At 38.9% G+C, this 19,548-nt stretch overlaps 1 protein-coding gene across 1 annotated transcript in view; it reads right to left on the reverse strand.

Annotated features, from left to right (window-relative positions):
* Positions 1 to 4,470: 4,470 nt before the first annotated feature.
* Positions 4,471 to 19,548, reverse strand: part of SYCP2L (synaptonemal complex protein 2 like) — a 114,411-nt gene continuing 99,333 nt past the window's right edge. The window contains exons 30-32 of the mRNA XM_058736128.1: positions 18,489 to 18,588; positions 10,979 to 11,041; positions 4,471 to 5,019 (exon numbers count right to left, since the gene is read on the reverse strand). Of these exons, the coding sequence (XP_058592111.1) occupies positions 4,882 to 5,019; positions 10,979 to 11,041; positions 18,489 to 18,588 (301 nt within the window). The 3' untranslated portion in view covers positions 4,471 to 4,881. The remainder of the gene's footprint in view (positions 5,020 to 10,978; positions 11,042 to 18,488; positions 18,589 to 19,548) is intronic.

A 19,548-nucleotide genomic window follows, 5' to 3' on the forward strand; every position in this document is an offset into this window, starting at 1 on the left:
AAGGTTAAAGATAAAGAGAGGATCTCAGAAGCAGCAAGAAACAAACAGTTACTTACAAGGGAAAATTTATAAAACTATCAGCTGATTTTTCAGCAGAAACTGTGCAAGCCAGAAGAGAGTAGCATAGTATATTCAAAGTGCTGAAAGCAAAAAACCTACAACTAAGAATACCCAGCAAGGTTATCATTCTGATTTGAAGGAGAGATAAAGTTTCCCAGACAAACAAAAAATAAAGTAGTTTCTCACCATTAAATCAGCTTTACAAGAAATGTTAAAAGGACTTCTTTAAGTGGAAAAGAAGTGGCCATAATTAGACATAAGTAAAAGAGGAATAAAAAGATGTAAAATATGACAACATATACTTAAAATGTGGAGAAGCGAGTAAAAAGAGAAGGGGGAATCTTTTTGTTTTTAAGAATGTGTTTGAACTCAAATGACCATCAAATTAACATGGAATGCCATTTAGTTAGGATGTAAATGGTAACCTCATGGTTACCATAAACCCAAAACCTATGATAGACACACAAAAAATAGAAAGAAAGCCAAATAAAACACTATAGATATTCCTCGATCACAAAGAAAGAGAGTAAGAGAAGAAAGAACTACAAAAACAACCAGAAAACAAAATTTTTAAATGGCAGTAGGTACATACCTATCAATAATTACTTTAAATGTAAATGGCCTAAATGCTCCAATCAAAAGACAGCGTGGTGGAATAGAAATAAACACACACACACACACACACACACACAAGACCCATCTATACACTGCCTACAAGAGATTCAGCTCAGATGTAAAGACACAAACTGAAAGTGAAGGGATGGAAAAACATTCCACATGCAAATGGAACTGATCAAAGAGCCAGGGTAGCAATACTTATATTAGACGAAATAGGCTTTAAAACAAAGATTTTAACAAGAGACAAAGAAAGCCATTACACAATGATAAAGGGATCAGCCCAACAGGAGAATATAACAACTGTAAATATCTATGCACCTACCACTGGAGCATCTAAATACATGAAGCAAATATTAATGGACATAAAGAGATAAATTGATGATAATACAAAAGTAGGGGACTTTAATACTCTGTTCACATCAATGGATAGATAATCTAGACAGAAAATCAATGAAGAAACAATGTCTTTGAATGACACATTGGACCAGATAGATACAACAGATATATACAGAACATTCAACCCCAAATCAGTAGAATCCACATTCTTTTCATGTGCACATGAAACATTCTGAAAAACAGATCACATGTTAGGCCATAAAACGAGCCTCAATAAATTTAAGAAGACTTAAATCAAACCATGTATCTTTTCTGACCACCACAGTATGAATCTAGTAATAATTCACAAGAAAAAAAACTGGAAAAAACACAAACACATGGAGACGAAATAACATGATACTAAACAACCAATGAGCCAATGAAACAAAGAAGAAATTTAAAAAAAAAAACATGGAAACAGATGAAAATGGAAACATGATAGTCCAAAATCTCTGGGGCACAGCAAAAGCAGTTCAAAGAGCAAAGTATATGGCAGTACAGGCGTACCCCAAGAAACAAGAAAAATTTCAAATAATCTGACCTTAAGCCTAAGAAATTAGAAAAAGAACAACAAAATCTGGGGTAAGCAGAAGAAAGGAAATAATAAAGATCAGAGCAGAAATAAATGACATAGACACTTAAAAAAGAAAATCAGTAAAACAAACAGCTGGTCCTTTCAAAAGATAAACAAAATTCACAAATTCTTAGTCAAACAAATCAAGAAAAAAAAAGATAAAGGACCCAAATAAAATCAGAAATGAAAGTGGAGAAATAACAACTCACATCACATAAATACAAAAAATTATAAGAGATTACTGTGATAAGATATATTCCAACAAACTGGACAACCTAAAAGAAATGGATAAATTCTTAGAAATATGTAATCTTCCAAAACTGAACCAGGAAGAAATATAAAATCTGAATAGACTGACTACAGGTAATGAAATTAAATCAGTTATTTAAAAACTACCAAAAAAAAAAAAAAAAAAGTCCAGGACCAGATGGATTCAAAATCGAATTCTATCAAATATTTAAAGATTTAATACCTATTTGCCTCAAACAACTCCAAAAAATAGAAGAGGAAGGAAAACTTCCAAATATATTCTGTAAGACCAGTATTACTGTGATACCAAAACCAAAGACACCGCAAAAAAAGAAAACTACAAGCCAATATCTCTAATGAACACAGATGCAAAAATCCTCAACAAAATATGAGCAAGCCACATACAACAAAAAAATTATTCATCGCAATCAGGTGGAATTTAGTTCTGGGATGCAAGGACGGCACAACATTCCCCAATTGGTCAACATCATACACCATATCAACAAAGCAAAGAATAAAAAACCTATAATCCTCTCAGTAGATGCAGAAAAGCATTTGACAAGATTTAACATTCATTCATGATAAAAACTCAACAAAATGAGGTTAGAGGGAACATACGTCAACATAATAAGGGCTATAAATGACAAACCCACAGCTAACATCATCTTCAATGGTGAAAAATTGAGAGCTTTCCCTCTAGCGTCAGGAGCAAAACAAGGATGTACACTCCCACTTTTTATTTAACATAATACTGGAAGTCCTAGCCAAAGGATCAGCCAAAACAAAGAAATAAAAGGCATTCATATTGGTAAAGAAGAAGTTAAATTATAACTATTTGCAGATGACATGATACCATACGTAGAAATGAATTCAGTGAAATGGTAGGATACAACATTTATACCCAGAAATCTGTAGCATTTCTAGAAATTAACAACAAAGTTGAAATTCTTTTAAATACCATTTACAATTGGACCACAAAGAACACCCAGAAATAAACTTAGCCAAAGAGGTGAAAGACCTATATTCTGAAAACTATAAAACACTGATGAAAGAAATTGAAGATGACACAAACAGAAAGATATTCCATACTCATAGATTGGAAGAATTAATATTGTCAAAATATCCACATTACCCAAAGCAATCTACAGATTCAATGCAATCTTTATCAAAATACCACAGCATTTTTCACAGAACGAGCACAAATAATACTAAAATCTGTATGGAACCAGGGGCGCCTGGGTGGCTCAGTTGGCTGGGGACTGACCTCAGCTCAGGTCACGATCTCACAGTTCGGGAGTTCGAGCCCTGCGTCGGGCTCTGTGCTGACGGCTCGGAGCCTGGAGCCTGCTTCGGATTCCGTGTCTCCCCCTGTCTCTGCCCCTCCCCTGCTCACCCTCTGTGTCTCTCCATCTCTCTGTAATAAATAAACGTTAAAAAAAAAAAAATCTCTTCCTTAGCTATGTTCATTTGTCATTCTCATAAAGTCCTTCTAATCAAGCCAGTAAAGGCGCTTCCATTTGGGTCTGGATAAACTTTTTTTCAAAAATTGTTAACGTTTATTTATTATTGAGAGACAGAGAGAGACAGAGCATGAACAGAGGAGGGGCAGAGAGAGGAGACACAGAATGCGAAGCAGGCTCCGGGCTCCCAGCTGTCAGCACAGAGCCCGACACGGGGCTCGAACTCATGAACCGGGAGATCGTGACCTGAGCTGAAGTTGAACTGTCAGCCGACTGAGCCACCCAGGTGCCCCTGGGCCTAGACAAACTTAATTTCCACTAATACTCCATAGTATTACAGCCTCGGACCATTCCTTCATTTCTCTGCCTCTGTTCCAGGATTCACGTTAGTCCCTCTGTGCTAACCCTAGAGAAACCCACCCTATCCTTCAAGATCTCATAATGGCACTTTTCCTCCAGGAAAAGCTGTCCCTGATCACCCCAACAAAAATGACCTCTCCCTCCTCACAACCCTGCTCGTGCCCAGTTTACACTTCACTTAGGACCCTTGTCACACACAACCTTGAGATTTTTCAGTTACCTGGTGTCTTAAGACTAACTTCTTACTAGCTAAGATCATGCCTTGCCCATCCTACCCTGGGAGCTGACCAAAGGCTTTGGAGGGAACAGCTCTCAGATATATGTTTACCAGTTACCAGAAGTCATATCCATTCTTTAGATGTTGTTCACTGAAGATGGTCAATGTAATGGCACTGAAATCCACAAAACTCCAGGTCACCAGGAACTGTAAGCCCTAAACTGGATATACCCACACGAGATGAAGTGAATTAGATCCTATGGACTTAAATAAAAAGTGTTCTTATACTCTTTTATAAAGCTTACTATAATATACTAAACCATAGCTCATTAAAAAATTCTAAAGAAAAAAGACAACCATTAAATTGAGGCTGTAAACATTTGTTTTGGCAGACTAAATTTACACAACACAGAAGATATTATGTCACGATTATATAAGTTAACTGTTTTCAGTCCGTAGTCTTTAACTGCACTCATCCAATTATGAACAGAGTTCGTTTGTAGATGGCCTCAAATTACATAGGTTTTATTTTTCCAAAATAAATTCACTCAACTGTGCATGCAAACTTCATGCATTCAGACTTTATTAGAGCACTTAGGAATTGTCACATAGGCATGTCTCCTCTGCTAAAGCTAGCCGTTTTGTTTAAGTGCTGAAGAAAATAGAATATTTGCAGATCCAATGAAATAATAAGTATTTCAAAATACAACACTGTTTTCATCTGAGCTATTTGCATCACAAATTAAATTTCCCCTCTACGAGACAGACCAAAGAGCAGGTATACAGATGCTAAGATTTTTCCCCCACAAAACTCGAGGACACCTCAAATAAAAGACTAATTTTACTTTAAAATCATTAAAAAAAAAAAAAAGCAACACCCCAAGTTAGTAAACATCCTGAGCTTCCTATTTTCTGACCAAATTTTGATACAGAACGCTAACATTTATGACAACTGGACAATAACACAACTACAAACTACCAACATATCCTGTCCTATTTCCAACTCTGCAGTTCTCAGGGATGCCATTTGGAGCAGAGCAAAATGAAGAAGCCAGGGCCACTGCTGTGTGACCCAAGCCAGCTTTGTCGTCTTCAGGTGGCTCAGACTGGTGGGAAAAAAAAAAAAAAAAAGAAAGAACAGCAATTAGTTGAGCCTGAACTACCCAGCTCTTGGTCCCTCAGAACTCGGTGAGCCAACATGAATGTCACTCTGTTTTATCAGCTACGTCCCTAACTCAGATATCCAGCGAAGTTCTGTCTTCCACGGCCACTGGAAGCTAAAGTCAGTTCATTGCAGGAGAACTGGCCGGAGTCAAAATCACCCTGCAAAAATGTCTCGAACGTGTGACGCTTCGAGGATGTGCCCACCATCTCTCAACAGTCCAGCACAGCAGGTTATTTTTTTCCTCCCATATTGAAGAAAAGACCAGTATTTCTTGGGTGGAATACCAAAGGCTGGGCTGGCTTTCAGGGCCATGCTGTGTGCAAAATGCATGTTTGTTAATACACGGATTGGGACGGAGCCCAACGTGATGCTCATAAAACAAGATGTAGGTAAGAGCTGATATCAACGAGGGAACTGATTTTCCCGTCCTAAAGCGTCCTAGGCGCAGGCTCATCTGCAAAGAATGGCAGACAGAATCACCTGTGTGATTTAAGTTATTTCTCTTTTTTCTGTGTTCAGCTCGGGTAATTTGACTTGGGCATGAGAGACAGTACTAGATACCTACCCAACATCTGTTCTCCCTTTCTTCCTTATTTACAGAACCCCACTTGTTAGGAAGACAGTAGCAGTTAAATCCTCCCCCAACTCCCTTTCAACCAGGGTGGGCTACTGACCCAGTCAGTAAGATGGAGACAAACTTCTGTTGGTTTGGGCTTCCACGAAAACAGTTTTCTTAATTTAGAAAAAAACGGAAGGGGAAGGTAGATTTTCCTGGCACACGTCTTTAACCTTTCACATTTCACCTATTCTCGTCCTTCCTACCTGTAGTGTAGAAGAGATACCCAGAAGTAGAGTGGACACTCTATTGAGTCCAAAGCCATATGAAGGATGGCTGAGCAGGAAACTAAAGGGACCTGGGTCTCTGATGGCTGCTTACTGTTACCGCATCACCGGCCCTGGATAACCTCCCTCCCTCTGGGCTGCCAAAACCCCTGTTTGGTGTAGCTGCTGCAGCCTGATTCCTGTTACATGTGACCAACTGTAACATGTACATTTAATTCACATTTGATCCAGTTCTCCAGTAGAGCTGGGAATTAGGCTAATATTCTTAGCCCAGATTTGTCTTTTTCCTATATCCTCTTTTAGTGCTATTTTGATGTGAAGATTTATTTTTGTTTCTCTAAATTTTGGGGGGCCTTCCCAAATTTTTTCCTGATAATTCAAGTGATTCAACATATAGGTCAAGTGATTCAAGATATAGGTAAAAGGATGATCACTACAAAATTATTTGTAATAATAATTTAAAATAAGCTGGATGTGCATCAATAGGGAATCAAATGTATAAGTTGTAGCAGGTCCACAACCTAGAATATTTTATAGTTATTAAAAAATAATTCTGGACTTGGAAAAGGATCCTTTTATTGCTCAGAGAACAAAAATACACATAATATTTAGTATAACATTTATGTTACTTAAAGACATACACATGTATACTTATAAAGACATTTGTATACATTCTTCTATAAGTATTGACAAAGTGTCTGAAAGAACATATACCAAACTATAAAGAGGTGGTTACTTCTAGATCACAGGTAAGAAGGAGGGTTAAGGAACGGGGGAAAAAATAACTCTTTATAAATGTTATGCTGTCTGAGTTTATTCCACAAAAGTAATTCGTATCCGGGACTAAATTCTAAAAATACAGAAGTAGTCTAACATAAGATTCACCTAAAATGTCACTACACAGAAATACCCCAGTTTTGGTGCATATCTTCTAGAATCTAGACCTCTCACTGTGTCTACATGCACGTACGTTGTGCAAACTCTCTTGTCACACCATCCTCCTTGTTATCTCATTGGTCAACTGGTTCTTCTCTTCTTCTCGCTTCATCTCCCTGGAGCAGCCCAAGAACTTCTCTCTATGCTGGCCCTTCTCTCTATGCTCAGTCCCTAAGTCAATTCAGCCAGTCTTATGCTCAGCTTTCTCTTTCCACACCGAATCAGTCTCTTTCATCACACTTTTTTTCTTCTTACCACTGTCACGAATTTTTATCTATTTACTCTCCACTCTCTGTCTATCCTACTAAAATGTACCCTCTAGACAGTCAAGGACCTCTTGGGTATCATTCTAACCCCAGCATTGAAGACAATACTTAGCACCTAATAGATGCAGCAGTTTGTGGAGTGAATGGACATAATACACCCTCACCGAACATTTAAAACAAGTGGGATCTGGGGCGCCTGGGTGGCTCAGTCAGTTGAGCATCCGACTCTTGATTTTGGCTCAGGTCATGATCTCACAGTTCAGGAGGTGGAGCCCCACATGGGGCTTTGTGCTGACAGCACAGAGCCTGCTTGGGATTTTTTTTCTCTATTTCAAAATAAATAAATAAACTTTAAAAAAATAAAACTAAAAAAACCAAATGGGATCACGTGATATGCAATGCTTTTCAAGAGGCTTTTAACTTTTTACTCACGATCAAGTGTCTTCCCGAATCAATTAATCTAATCTAATTCTTTTCAATGGCAACGCGACATATCCTGTAAGTGTATCGATCTATTTAACCAAGCTCCAGCTAGGCATTCAGGCACTTTCCAACAGCTCCTTATCAGAACTGTTATACCTACTACTCTACATATCCTTGTGCAGTCCAATTTAATCTTTAAGAGAGTTCTCTAGAAGTGGGATTGCCAGGTCAAACATCACAGAGCACAACTTTGGATCCCAAAGGAGTTCTTAAAAATCAACCACTTTTTTTTTTTTGATAACTACTATAAGATATATGGAATTACATTCTTAATGAATATATTTTCATTATATGGTCTACTTAGGGAATCTACCTTAGACCTCTAAATTGAAATTTTCAAGTCGATAACTGTATAAAAAGCTCCATTACTAAATGCTGTGGGAAAGAAGCAAACAGTATTCAAAGAACCCAACCAGGTGAGAGGGTTGCTATCTTTAAAGCGACTGCATCCAAGAACAGGACAGTTCGTAGTTGTTCAACACATTCCGTATTTGTTTACTCCGTGGGCCTCACAATACTTCCAGAAAGCTCACAGGGTGGTAGCCCCACGAGCTGCTGGGCCATCTAGAGAAGCATTAGGGCTCATAGTAATACTTCTATAAACTTCTTCCTTGAAAAATCTCTCCAAGTCCATCCCATCCTGTCTCCAATCCTCGGCCTTCCCAATATCCTCGGCCTCTTCTTGAAAGAAAATGTCTCCCTCCCTTCTCCTTCTCACTAAAATGTGGTTGACTTCTGAGGGTGCCACCTTCCCCAACACCCTCTCTCGATTAAAAGTTTTTGTCATTGCTGTTGTTCTTTTTAACTCTGTTATCCCATTACTTCCTGGCCAGGCAGAGAAACAGGTATTCTCCTTGCTCCAAAATGCCAAATATAGGAATTGTTCTCCTGCAGACACTTCTCTGCTGCTTATGCCAACCATCTGAATTATCATCCATCACCCATCATCTTGGCCCCTCTGTTCACTTGGCCCTGCTTCCTGTCAAGCCTTAGTAGTTACTGAAACTCCGTCATGAGGGACCCACCTTCACTCTCTGGCTTCTCAGTTCTTTCACTTCCTCACCTCGTATAGGATTTTCTTCCATTTCACCATAGCTACACTCTCTCGGATGTTATCATCACAGAAATCCTGATTCATAACATTCTGTTTTCTAACTGCATTTTTCGGGCCTTTCCCAGCCACCTGCTCTCCTTCCCTCACTGTCCTAACTTTTGATCCCACTGAAACTGTCAATCCCTTGACACGATTTATGGATGGAATGTCTGTATCACCCCCACTCCATTCAATTGCTGAAATTCCCCCCATCCCCGCCATGTGATGATGTTAGGAAGCAGAGCCTCGGGGAGGTAATCAGGATGAAATGAGGTCAGGAGATGAGTCCTCACAAGTGGATTAGTGCTCTTAGAAGAATCAGGACAGAGTTTGCACTCTCTGCTCTCCACCTTGTGAGAACGGACATCTTTATGTTACCGAGTCTCCCCATCTATTGGTCCTGAAATTAGTAACAATGCATTTAGAGTTTCTCCATTAAGCATGATACTGGCTTCTGGACTGATTTATCATACTACAGAGTATCTCATTACTACTATTTTATGTGGGCTTATACAAATTCAGACACAGATGTAGACTTTTTTCAAACACCTTTTGAAATCTATGAAAGAGAATCACAATGATTTTTCTCCCTACATCTATCAGCAATCAATGTATTGACAGATTCCCTAATATCACACCATCTTTGTATTGCTGGAATAAATCTCCCTTGATCATGACACATTATTCCTTTCATAAGGTGCTAAATGGTGTTTGCCGATATTTTGCTTAGAATTTTGCCTTAAATATTTTGAGGGAGATTTGTTCTATGGTTCTCTGTGTAATTCTTGTTGGATTTTAGCACTGTCACACAAGGTCCATTTAAAAATTGGGTAATTTTCATTCTTCTGTGTGCTGGAACAGTACTAACGTTACCCTTTAGTACCATTTAGTCAACAGCACCGAAGTTATCCTTTCCCGATAGAAGAACTTCGTGCACAATCTGAACCATTGACTCTCCACTTCTTCTATCAATAGTTCCCATCCCTGCAGGAGTCCATTTTGTTAAATTGTAGTTTCCCGGAAAATTGCCCATGATTCCAAGTCCTCATCAAAACCAGTTAACACATGAACAAATAAACTCTAGCTCCTGCTTGACCCACACATTCCTTCCACCCCAGGTCTCCCCATCTCCCTAACTGGCAACGCCATCCATCCAACTGCTAGAAAACAGAATCCCAGGAGTCATCCTTACTTTATGCATCACTTCCATCTATCAATGATTTATAAACCGTGGCCCCAAAAGGTACCTGGTGTCTCCCCATTGCTCACCGTCTCCAAAGCCCCTCCATCCAGTTCAGCTCCTCTCCTCTATTCTCACTTCCCCAGTCAATTCTTAACAAGGCAGCGAGGATGGGATTCTTAAAATGTAAATCAGATCACAGTACCCTCACCCCCAATGCCTTTGCTCGAACCCACCCATATTTCCCTTCACCTGTAGTACGAAATTCAAGCTCCTCAGCCTGTTCAGTGAGACCCTGACCTCAATGAGACTCAGTCATGCTCCCAGCTTCCTTTCAAGTAACTGTCCCCTCAAACACCACTCTGAGCTAAGAACTTTCAGTTTTTCAAATATGTCATGTTCTCCCCTACCCAATCCTGTTGCCTTAAATTGTTCCTAAGTCTGGTTCCTTCCTATTCTTTTTTTTTTTTTTTTAATGTTAGTTTTGAGGGAGAGACAGAGCATGAATGGGGAAGGGTCAGAGAGAGAGAGAGAGAGACACAAAATCTGAAGCAGGCTCCAGGTTCTGAGCTGTCAGCACAGAGCCTGACACGAGGCTCGAACCCACAAACCGTGAGAACATGACCGGAGCTGAAGTGGGATGCTTAACCGACTGAGCCACCCAGGCTCCCCTGGTTCCTTCCTATTCTTGAAACCCTATCTTAAACGTCACTTCCCCACAGAGACCTTTGATGACCATCCTATCTGAAACTGCACACCCTTGCTCTCGGCCACAGCACTTGTATCCCTCAAAAGCACTTTGTAAACTTGTGCTTAGTTTATTCGCTCACTTGTCTCTTTCTGTCTTTCCTCAAGGAATTTATTTGTAATGGGGGCAGGAACATATCTGTGTGTTACCAATTGTAGCTCCATGTTTAGCCTGTTGCCCGATGCAGAGCAAGCACTCAATTATAAATATTTGTTCAATGAAAGACCAGATCCACAAGGATCATTTCTAGCATGGAAAATATTAGGAAAGAGGAGAAAGCTTCTTGGAGCCCAGAGCGTTAGAACATCTTTCCCCCATTCCAATTCCATCGAAGCAATCCTTTGCACCTACCCCAGGAATGCAGTCGTCACACAGGACTTTGGCTTTCCTCATGAAGACTGATCTGGATTGAGCCTGGAAAAAAACGGATCCATCTCATTATATTTAGCCAGTTTAAGACTATACACAAATGTACATACATACATCATAAGGTTATTTCATAGATCGTTACATTCCTGGATGTCAGCTGAGGAGAATCAATGGCCAATCCAGAATACCATTCTAAGTAATTGATATTTTCACTTGATCTTATTTCATGCACTGCATCTGTCAACACCACTAGCCCAAAACATAGGTGGAGGGATCTCATGACAACCATTCAAAGTATTAATCCCTACTTCCTTGTAGCACTGCGCTAGGGGCTGAAATAATCTAGTCTGAAATAATCCAGTCTAGTGAAAGGAACGGTCTCCTTTCCCTAGCAAAATATGTAAAAACCATCACTGATGCACAAACATGCCAAGAGGGCAGCCCCTGGGTACCAATCAGATCCAGATACGGGATCTTGACCAAGTCCAAGCCTGGTGCCCAGTAAGCACCCAGCATGAGCTAAGAGCATCATTATCATCTCTCCTCTACAAGCCACGGGGTGGTTTCCTTAGGTGACTGGAAGAGTGGAGAGCAAAGGCAAAACCCTGGGAGATGTGTATTTTGGAGGGATTTTTTTTTTTTTTGAGTATTCTAAAGTCATACAAAGGGCCTATTGTCAAGGGAGGTGAAAGCAAATAGTAACTATTCCTACAATGTAATCTGTATGAACTGAAAAGACAGCTGTCTAAAAGCTGAGGTTTAGTCAAAATAAGTGAATTCTCCAGGTTTCAGAAATCTAGGAGGTATAATCTTCTCTGCTTCTTAATCTAGTGTCGGTTTATATCAGCAGTTCTCAAAGTGTGAACCTTTGGGACCCGCTAAGGGACCCCTTAAGTTGGAGACCCCTAAGCTTCCAAAGGTTCCTTGAGTCCAAAACTACTTTGGTAATAATGGTAAGTAATAGTAAGACATCATTTGCTTTTTTTCATTCTTTCTTGCACAAATATACAGTGTCTTCCAGAGGCTACAAGATATGTGATATCACAGCAGACTGAACTGAGAAGCAGATACGAGAATACAGCTATCTTCGGTGGAGCCTGATATTAAAGAAATTTGCAAACACAACCCAGTGCTATTCTTCTCACGTTTGTCTTGAAAAATCTGGTTATTTTTCATAAAAATATATTACTCATATCAATATGTAAAGTTTGTTATTTTTTTCATCAGTCATTGTATTTTTTTAATTTTTTTTAATGTTTATTTAGTTTTGAGAGAGAGAGAGACAGAGCATGAATGGGGGAGGGTCAGAGAGAGAGGGAGACACAGAATCCCAAGCAGGCTCCAGGCTCTGAGCTGTCAGCACAGAGCCTGACGCGGGGCTCGAACCCACAGAGTGTGAAATCATGTCCTGAGCTGAAGTCGGACGCCCAACCAACTGAGCCACCCAGGCGCCCCAGTCATTGTATTTTTACAAACCAGTCTTTTGAATACGTTCAGCCATGAGTGAAAAGATTCATTATCATTTGAATTGTGAGCTACATATATCATGACAAGCCTTTTGGAGAGTGAACCCAGGATAAACCCATACCAGTAAAACAAAAACCACTAAAAAACGACAACAACAACAAACCCTCATGAACATAATGTATAATAAATATACATACATGTTAATTTAACATAAAAAATATTGGAAACTATGTATTATCCTGAGTTATTTATGTCAAATTCTATTTTTTAAATGTTTTTCTTTCACATTTTTAAGGTATAATTGATACACGATGTAACATCAGTTACAGGTGTAGACAACAGTGACTTTAACAACGCTGTAGGTTATGCTATGCTCACCATGGTGCAGCTACCATCTGTCACCATACGATGCTTCTAAAATACCACGGACTGTATTTCCTGTTGTACCTTTCATCCCCATGACTTATTCCTTCCATAACTGGAAGCAGGTGTCTCCCACTCCCCTTCACATATTTTGACCGCTCCCCCGTGCCCCTACCTACCCCCATACCTCTGACAGCCACCAGCTTGTTCTCTGGACTTAGGAGGTTTTTGATTTGTTTTTTAGATTCCACATACAAGTGAAATATGGTATTTGTCTTTCTCTGTCTGGCTTATTTCACTTAGAATACCCCCTAGGTCCCTCCGTGTTTTCATACATGGGAGATTTCATTGTCTTTATGGCCGAGTAACAATCTGTTGTATGTGTATATGTATATACACACATACGCCCCACATCTTTACCCATCTGTCTGTTGATGGACATCTAGGCTGCTTCCGGATCTTGGCTACTGTAAATAATAGGGGCGCATGTATCCTTTTGAACTTGGGGTTTTGTTTTCATTAAATACCCCGTCGCAGAATTTCTGGATCATATATTTCCATTTTAAATTTTGTTGAGAAAGCTCCAAACTGTTTCCCACAGTGACTGCATCAGTTTACATTCCTACCAACAAGGGTTCCTTTTTTTCTCATCCTCACCAACATCTGTCATTTCTTGCTTTTTTGATACCAGCCATTTTGACAGGTAGAAGGTGATAACTCATGGTGATTTAGAATTGCATTTCTCTAATGATTAGTGATGTTGAGTATCTTTTTATCTGTCTGTTGGCCATCTGTACGTCTTCTTAGAAGAAATTTCTATTCGGGTCCTCTGCCTATCTTTTAATTGGAACATTTGGCTTTTTGGTATGGAGCTATCTATGCCCTTCATTATATTTTGGATATTAACCCCTTAACAGATATATCATTTGCAAATATCTTCTCCCATTCAGTAGGTTGCCTTACATTATGTTGATGGTTTCTTTTGCTGTGCAAAACCTTTCTATTTTGATGTAGTCTCAATAGTTTATTTTTGCTTTTGTTTCCCTCACCTGAGGAGACACAGGGTTGTGTCAAAGAGATTACCACCTATGTGTTCTTTCAAGAGTTCTATGGTTTCAGGTCTCACAATGCATTAAGTCTCTAATCCATTTTGGGTTTATTCATAGGCATGGTGTAAGAATGTGGTCCAGGGGCGCCTGGGTGGCTCAGTCGGTTAAGCGTCCGACTTCGGCTCAGGTCATGAACTCACGGTCCTTGGGTTCGAGCCCCGCATCGGGCTCTGTGCTGACAGCTCAGAGCCTGGAGCCTGTTTCAGATTCTGTGTCTCCTTCTCTCTGTGACCCTCCCCCGTTCATGCTCTGTCTCTGTCTCAAAAATAAATAAACGTTAAAAAAAAATAGATTACTTAAAAACAAAATATTAAAAAAAAAAAAAAGAATGTGGTCCAGTTTTTCCAGCACCACTTATTGAAAAGATGGTCTTTTCCCTAGTGTATATTCTTGTCTTTTTTGTCATATATTAATTGACCATATAAGCATGGATTGATCTATAGGTCTATATTTGTGCCAGTACCATACTGTTTTGAATACCATAGCTTTGTAATATAGTTTGACACTAGGATTGTGACACCTCCACCTTTGTTCTTCTTTCTTAAGATTGCTTTGACTCTTCAGGGTCTCTTGTACTTCTGGATATATTTTAGGATTATTTGTTCTAGTTCTGTGAAAAATGCTGTTTGTATTTTGATAGGGATTATGTTGAATCTGTAGGTTGGGGTAGCATGGACATTTTACAAATGCTAATTCTTCCAGTCCATAAGTATGTATATAGTTCCATTTGTGTCCTCTTCAATTTTTTTCATCAAGATTTTATAGTTTTCAGAGTACAGGTCTTTTTTTCCACTTCTTTGGTTTTTATTCTTAGGTATCTTATTCTTGGTGATGTAATTGTAAATGAGATTGTTTTCTTACTTTCTCTTTCTGCTGCTTCATTATTAGTGTAAATATATGTAACAGATTTCTGTATATGAATTTTATATTCTGTGACTTTATTGTATTTATAGGTTCTAATAGTTTTTTGATGGGATCTTTAGGATTTTCTGGATATAGTATCATGTCATCTACAAATAGTGACAGTTCTACTTTTTCCTCCCCAATGTGGTGACTTTTACTTCTTTTTCTTCTCCTATTGCTGTGTAAGACTTTCATTACTATGCTGAATAAAAGTGGTGAGTGGGGACAACCTTATCTTTTTCCTGATCTTAGAGAAAAAGTTTTCCATTTTTTACCATTGAGCATGATGTTAGATGTGGGTTTGACATATACGGCCTTTATTACGTTGAAGTAGGTTCCTCTAAACCCACCTCATTGGAAGTTTTTATCAGTAACAGAATTAGAACTTTGTCAAATGCTTGTACTGTATCTATTGAGATGATATGATTGTTATCTTTCATTTTATTAATACAGCGTATCATGTGGATTAATTTGTGATATGGAATCATCCTTGAGTCCCTAGAATAAATCCCACTTGATCTTGGAGAATGATCCTTTTAATGTATGGTTGAATGCAGTTAACTAATATTTTCCTGAGGATTTTCGCATCTATGTTGATCAGGAATATTGGCCTGTAGTTTTCTTGTTTTTGTAATATCTTTGCCTAATTTTGGTATCACTATAATGCTGGCCTTGTAGAATGTATTTGGAAGCTTTTCTTTCTCTTCTATTTTCTGGAATAATTTAAGAATGGTATTAATTTTTTTTTTAATGTTGTTGGAACTCACCTGTAAATCCATATGGTCCTGGACTTATGTTTGTTGGGGCTCTTTTCACACACAGTGCTATATTCATTTCAGGTGTAAAATGTAGTGATTCAACAATTTCATATATTACTCAGCACTCATCAAGTGTGTTCTTAATCCCCTTCACCTATTCTGCCCATTCCCCCCACCCACGCCCCCCTCCCATAACCATCTGTTTGTTCTATGTTTGTTTTTTGGTTTGTCTCTTATTTTTTCCCTTTGTTTGTTCTGTTTCTCAAATCCCACATATGAGTGAAATCATATGGTATTTGTTTTTCTCTGCCTTATATTTTGCTTAGCAGTATACTCTAGATCTATCCATGTTATTGTAAATGGCAAGATTTCATTTTTTTTATTAAGGTCGCTTCCATAAAGTAGCTATTATAAATAATGTCACAATACACGTAGGGGTGTGTGTATACCTTTGAATTTGTGTTTTTATTTTTGGGGTAAATACCCAGTAATCCAACTAGTGGACCATGGGGTAGTTTTATTTTTAATTTTTGGACAAACCTTCTTACTGTCTTCCACAGTAGCTGCACCAGTTTGCATTCCCACCAAAAGTGCACGAGGGTTCTTATTTCTCCACAGTCTCATCAATTTTTGTTGTGTTATTTTAGTCATTCTGACAGGTATGAGGTGATATCTCATTGTAGTTTTGATTTGCACAGCCATGATGAGTGATGTTGAGCATCTTTTCGTGTGTCTGTTGGCCATCTGGATGTTTTCTTTGGAAGAATGTTCATGTCTTCTGCACATTTTTAAACTGGATTCTTCGGTTTGGGGTGTTGAGCTGTATACATTCTTTATATTTTTTGTATACTAACCCTTTATCAGATATGTCATTTTCAAATATCTTCCACTATTCAGTAGGTTGTCTTTTAGTTTTATTGGCTGTTACCTTCACTGTGCAGAAGCTTTTAATTTTGCTGTAGTCCCAATAGTTTATTTCTGCTTTTGTTTCCCTTGTTTCAGGAGACATATCTACAGATGTTGTTATGGGCAATGTCAGAAATTACTGCTTGTGCTTTCTCTTAGGATTTTTATGGTTTCAGATCTCATATTTAGGTCCTTACTCCATTTTCTGTTTGTTTTTGTGTATGGTGTAAGAAAATGGTCCAGCTTCATTATTTTGCATGTAAGTGTTGAATAGAATGTCTTTTTCCCCTTGTATATTCTTTCCTGCTTTGTCAAAGATTAATTGACCATATACTTGTGCATCCCCCCAGTTCAAAACCAGATAAAGACCCACAAAAAAATGAAAACTACAGGCTAATATCTCTGATGAGCACAGATGCAAAAATCCTCAACAAAATTAGCAAACATAATCCAGCAATACGTTAAAAAAAAAAAAGCATTCCTCATGACTGAATGAGATTTATTCCTGGGATACACAGATGGTTCAATATTTGCAAACCAGTCAATGTGATACATCACATCAATAAGAGAAAGGATAAGAACCATATGATCATTCAATAGATGCAGAAAAAGCATTTGACAAAGTACAACATCCATTCACGATAAAGCCCCTCAATAAAGTAGGTTTATACAAAACCTCGGAACAAGGTTTATACAAAACTCAGGAACAAGACAAGGATGTCCACTCTTACCACTGTTATTTAACATAGTACTGGATGTCCTAGCCACAGCAATCAGACAAGAGAAAGTAATAAAAGGCATCCAAATTGGTAAAGAAGAAGTTAAACTCTTACTGTTTGCAGATGACATGATACTATATACAGAAAACCCTAAAGACTCCACCAAAAAACTATTAGGTAAACGTATTCAGTAAAGTTGCAGGATACGAAATCAATGTTCAGAAACCTGTTGCATTTCTATACGCCAATAATGAAGCAGCAGAAAGAGAAGTTAAGAAAATAATCTCATTTACAATTGCACCTAAAATAATAAAGTACCTAGGAATAAGCTTAACCAAAGAGGTGACAGATCTGTCCTCTGAAAACTAGAAAATATTGATGAAAGAAATTGAAGAGACACAAAGAGATATTCGATGTTCATGGATTGGAAGAACAAATACTGGTTTTTAAAATTTTTTTGATGTTTATTTTTGAGAGAGAGCAGGCAGAGACAGAGTGTGAGTGGGGGAGGGGCTAGAGAGAGAAGGAGACACAGAATCTGAAGCAGGCTCCGGGCTCTGAGCTGTCAGTACAGAGCCCGACGTGGGGCTCGAACTCATGAGCCCTGCGGTCATGACCTGAGCTGAAGTCAAATGCTTAACCGACTAAGCCACCCAGGGACCCCAAGAACAAATACTGTTAAAATCTCCATACTGCCCAAAGAATATATATAGAGAGAATATATTACCATATAAAATCTCCATACTGCCCAAAGAATATATATAGAGAGAATATAGAGAGAATAATACCATACCACAATTCACTATATATCTAAGTGTTTTTCTCAGCATGGACTCAATTTTTTAAAATTATTGCTTAAAAGAAAACAAACTGGATCAAAAACACTGACATTTGTATGATCCTGCTTATGCTTTTCAAAATTGACATTTCTAGAATGCCCTAAGCCACACTCTCTGCTCAGCGAGTGCCACAAAAGTAGTTGGTTTGAAAGGATGCAGGAACACAGCTGCTTCTGTGCAGTTTCACCCACGTCGATCACCCATCCTACAGCCAGCTCACTACCCTCATTCTTCAACTAAGATACTTCTAGAAGGAATACTTTGAAAAAAAATACCTCAGCACTTGCAGATCACAGAATGATTTCAGGGCATCAGACTGTTTCCCCCAAAATTCCTAGAATTGAACAAAAGTTTTAAGTATTTGGCAGTTATTCTACTCTGGAACAGATCCTCGTAAGTCACAGAGGATATTCAAGAAAAGGACTTACCAGGGCATCCTCCTCAAGGTGTTTCAGAGCCTGGATATCCTTCTCAAGATTGCTCAGCTCTTGAAGGACAAAACTGTGAAACTTCTCTAGTTTATTCAGTCTGATAAAAGTAAAAAGCACCAGATTTCATTGGGACTGCTTGAATAGGACAAAAGACAATCCTCTTATTGCAAGGATACTTCTTATTCTTCTCCAGACGTTTGTTTTAAGGACACAAAACTCAGGGCACCCAGGTGGCTCAGTAGGTTGAGCGTCCAACTCTCGATTTCGGCTCAGGTCATGATCTCACTATTTGTGAGTTCGAGCCCCACGTCAGGCTCCAGGCTGACAGAGCGGAGGCTGCTTGGGATGCTCTGTCTCTCCCCGACTTGTGCACACTCTCTCTGTCCCCTCCCCCCACCCCACTCTCCCACCCCTGCTCTGAAAATAAATAAACTTTAAAAAAAAAAAAAAAAGAACACCCGTCTCCTCTTCCCTCACTGACCGTCTTCATCCCTTAGTTCTGCAAACTTTGATTTAGCCTTTCAACAGAAGACTGGAGAAAGCTAGTATTACAGAGCAAAGAAGAGATAACTCCAGGGAAAAGGACATGGAGGCCAGAGCTGTCCTGGAAGCTACTAGACCACCACTCATGGCTCCCCATCGCTTCTTATCTTCCATTTTCTCCCCTTTCTCTTGCCTTAAACTGGTCCTGAAGGCTGAAATTGGCTAATAGACTCATTTCTCCCCTACATGTTAGTTCTAAAGTTTCCAACAGTTGCTCTTCTAACGACCCCAAAAACTGCTTTTTTCCCTTGTTTATGGTCTGTCTTCTCCATTAGGCTGGAAGTTCTATGAAGGCAAGAAGCTCCCAAAGCTTGTCGTCACTGCTCTCCTGCACTTAGCACGGGACCTGGCACCTGGTGCCACTCAGCGTGCATTTGCCGAATGAAAAATGCATGCATATATAACCCCTAAAAGATAATGGGAGTTCTAGAAGTCCAAAGTCCTTCATGGGCTCGTCTTGAAAACCAAATGACATTGCATGTAAGCAAGTTTGAAAAACATCATAAATTTCTAC

Source organism: Neofelis nebulosa, chromosome 6, assembly GCF_028018385.1.
Source record: "Neofelis nebulosa isolate mNeoNeb1 chromosome 6, mNeoNeb1.pri, whole genome shotgun sequence".
Taxonomy (NCBI): Eukaryota; Metazoa; Chordata; class Mammalia; order Carnivora; family Felidae; genus Neofelis; species Neofelis nebulosa.